This window comes from Egretta garzetta, unplaced genomic scaffold (assembly GCF_000687185.1).
Source record: "Egretta garzetta isolate BGI_Z169 unplaced genomic scaffold, ASM68718v1 scaffold834, whole genome shotgun sequence".
Classification (NCBI taxonomy): domain Eukaryota; kingdom Metazoa; phylum Chordata; class Aves; order Pelecaniformes; family Ardeidae; genus Egretta; species Egretta garzetta.
In genome coordinates, this window is record NW_009259438.1 from 116,987 (window position 1) to 117,976 (window position 990).

The following is a 990-nucleotide window of genomic DNA, read 5'->3' on the forward strand; positions in this document are numbered from 1 at the left end:
GGCGTCCTCCATCACCCGGTGCCTGCAGCCCTGGGGTGAGGGACAGGACAACGGGCCGCTGGGACCTCCCTGCTCTTCTGCACCCTCTTTTTCTGATGCTTAATTACCCTAAGGCTGGGTTCAGCCCCGGGAGGTGAACGGCGTCCTGGGGGGGTCCGTGCTGCTCGCCCCAGCTCTGCCCCCCAACAAGACGGTGAAGGAGATCGAGTGGAGCTTTTGGGACGGCGCTGGTGTCACCATTCAAGTGGAAGAATTCGGCCCCAGCGGCTTCGAGCGCCCCGACCCCAAGGACCGGTTTGAGAACCGGCTGGAGATGTTCAACGCGACGGCGCTGAAGATTGGGGCCCTGGAGCGGGGCGACAGCGGGGTCTACGGGGCTCGGATCAAACTGCACCCGGCGCTGGTGGAGGATCAGTCCTTCAGCCTCGCCGTCTACGGTGAGCAGCTGCATGCTGGCATTTGGGGGCAAAAATGGGAAGCCCTGAGTGTGAGCACTAAGCCCTTTACAGGTGGGGAAACTGAGGCACGGAGCGATGCTGGGGTTTACCAGGGTTAAGTTAGACCCCAACCTTTGCAGCTCAGGGCCTGCAGTCCCTGCAAAAGGCCAAATCCTGGCACCCCAGGGGTCGCTGAGGTGGCTGTGCTGTGCCCCACTGGGGACAAGCGTGACGGTGGGGCTGAGCAGGGTGGAGAATTCCCTGCCGTCCCGCGCTGATCCCATCGCCATCGGATGCAGAGTCGGTGCCGAGCCCCCGGACCCGCAGCCAGCTCCTGGCCAGCACCCTGGAGTGGTGCAACCTGACGCTGCAATGCCAGGGAGCCGGGAAAGGCGCCGTCAACGTCACTTGGAAGAGGGACAACGTCATTTGGGACCTGAGCTCAGAGCAGCACCAGCTCTCCCCGGACGGGACCACCCTCCGGCTCACCCTGCCACCCACCGCCGCCAATGGCACCTACGCCTGCACCGTCAGCAACCCCCCCGGCCAGAAG

At 64.4% G+C, this 990-nt stretch overlaps 1 protein-coding gene across 1 annotated transcript in view; it reads left to right on the forward strand.

The window, feature by feature from the left end:
• Window positions 1-990, forward strand: part of LOC104124778 (basement membrane-specific heparan sulfate proteoglycan core protein-like) — a gene marked incomplete at its 3' end in the record, with an annotated part of 13,257 nt that overhangs the window by 3,975 nt on the left and 8,292 nt on the right. Inside the window, exons 3-4 of the mRNA XM_035892708.1 lie at window positions 114-437; window positions 737-982. Of these exons, the coding sequence (XP_035748601.1) occupies window positions 114-437; window positions 737-982 (570 nt within the window). The remainder of the gene's footprint in view (window positions 1-113; window positions 438-736; window positions 983-990) is intronic.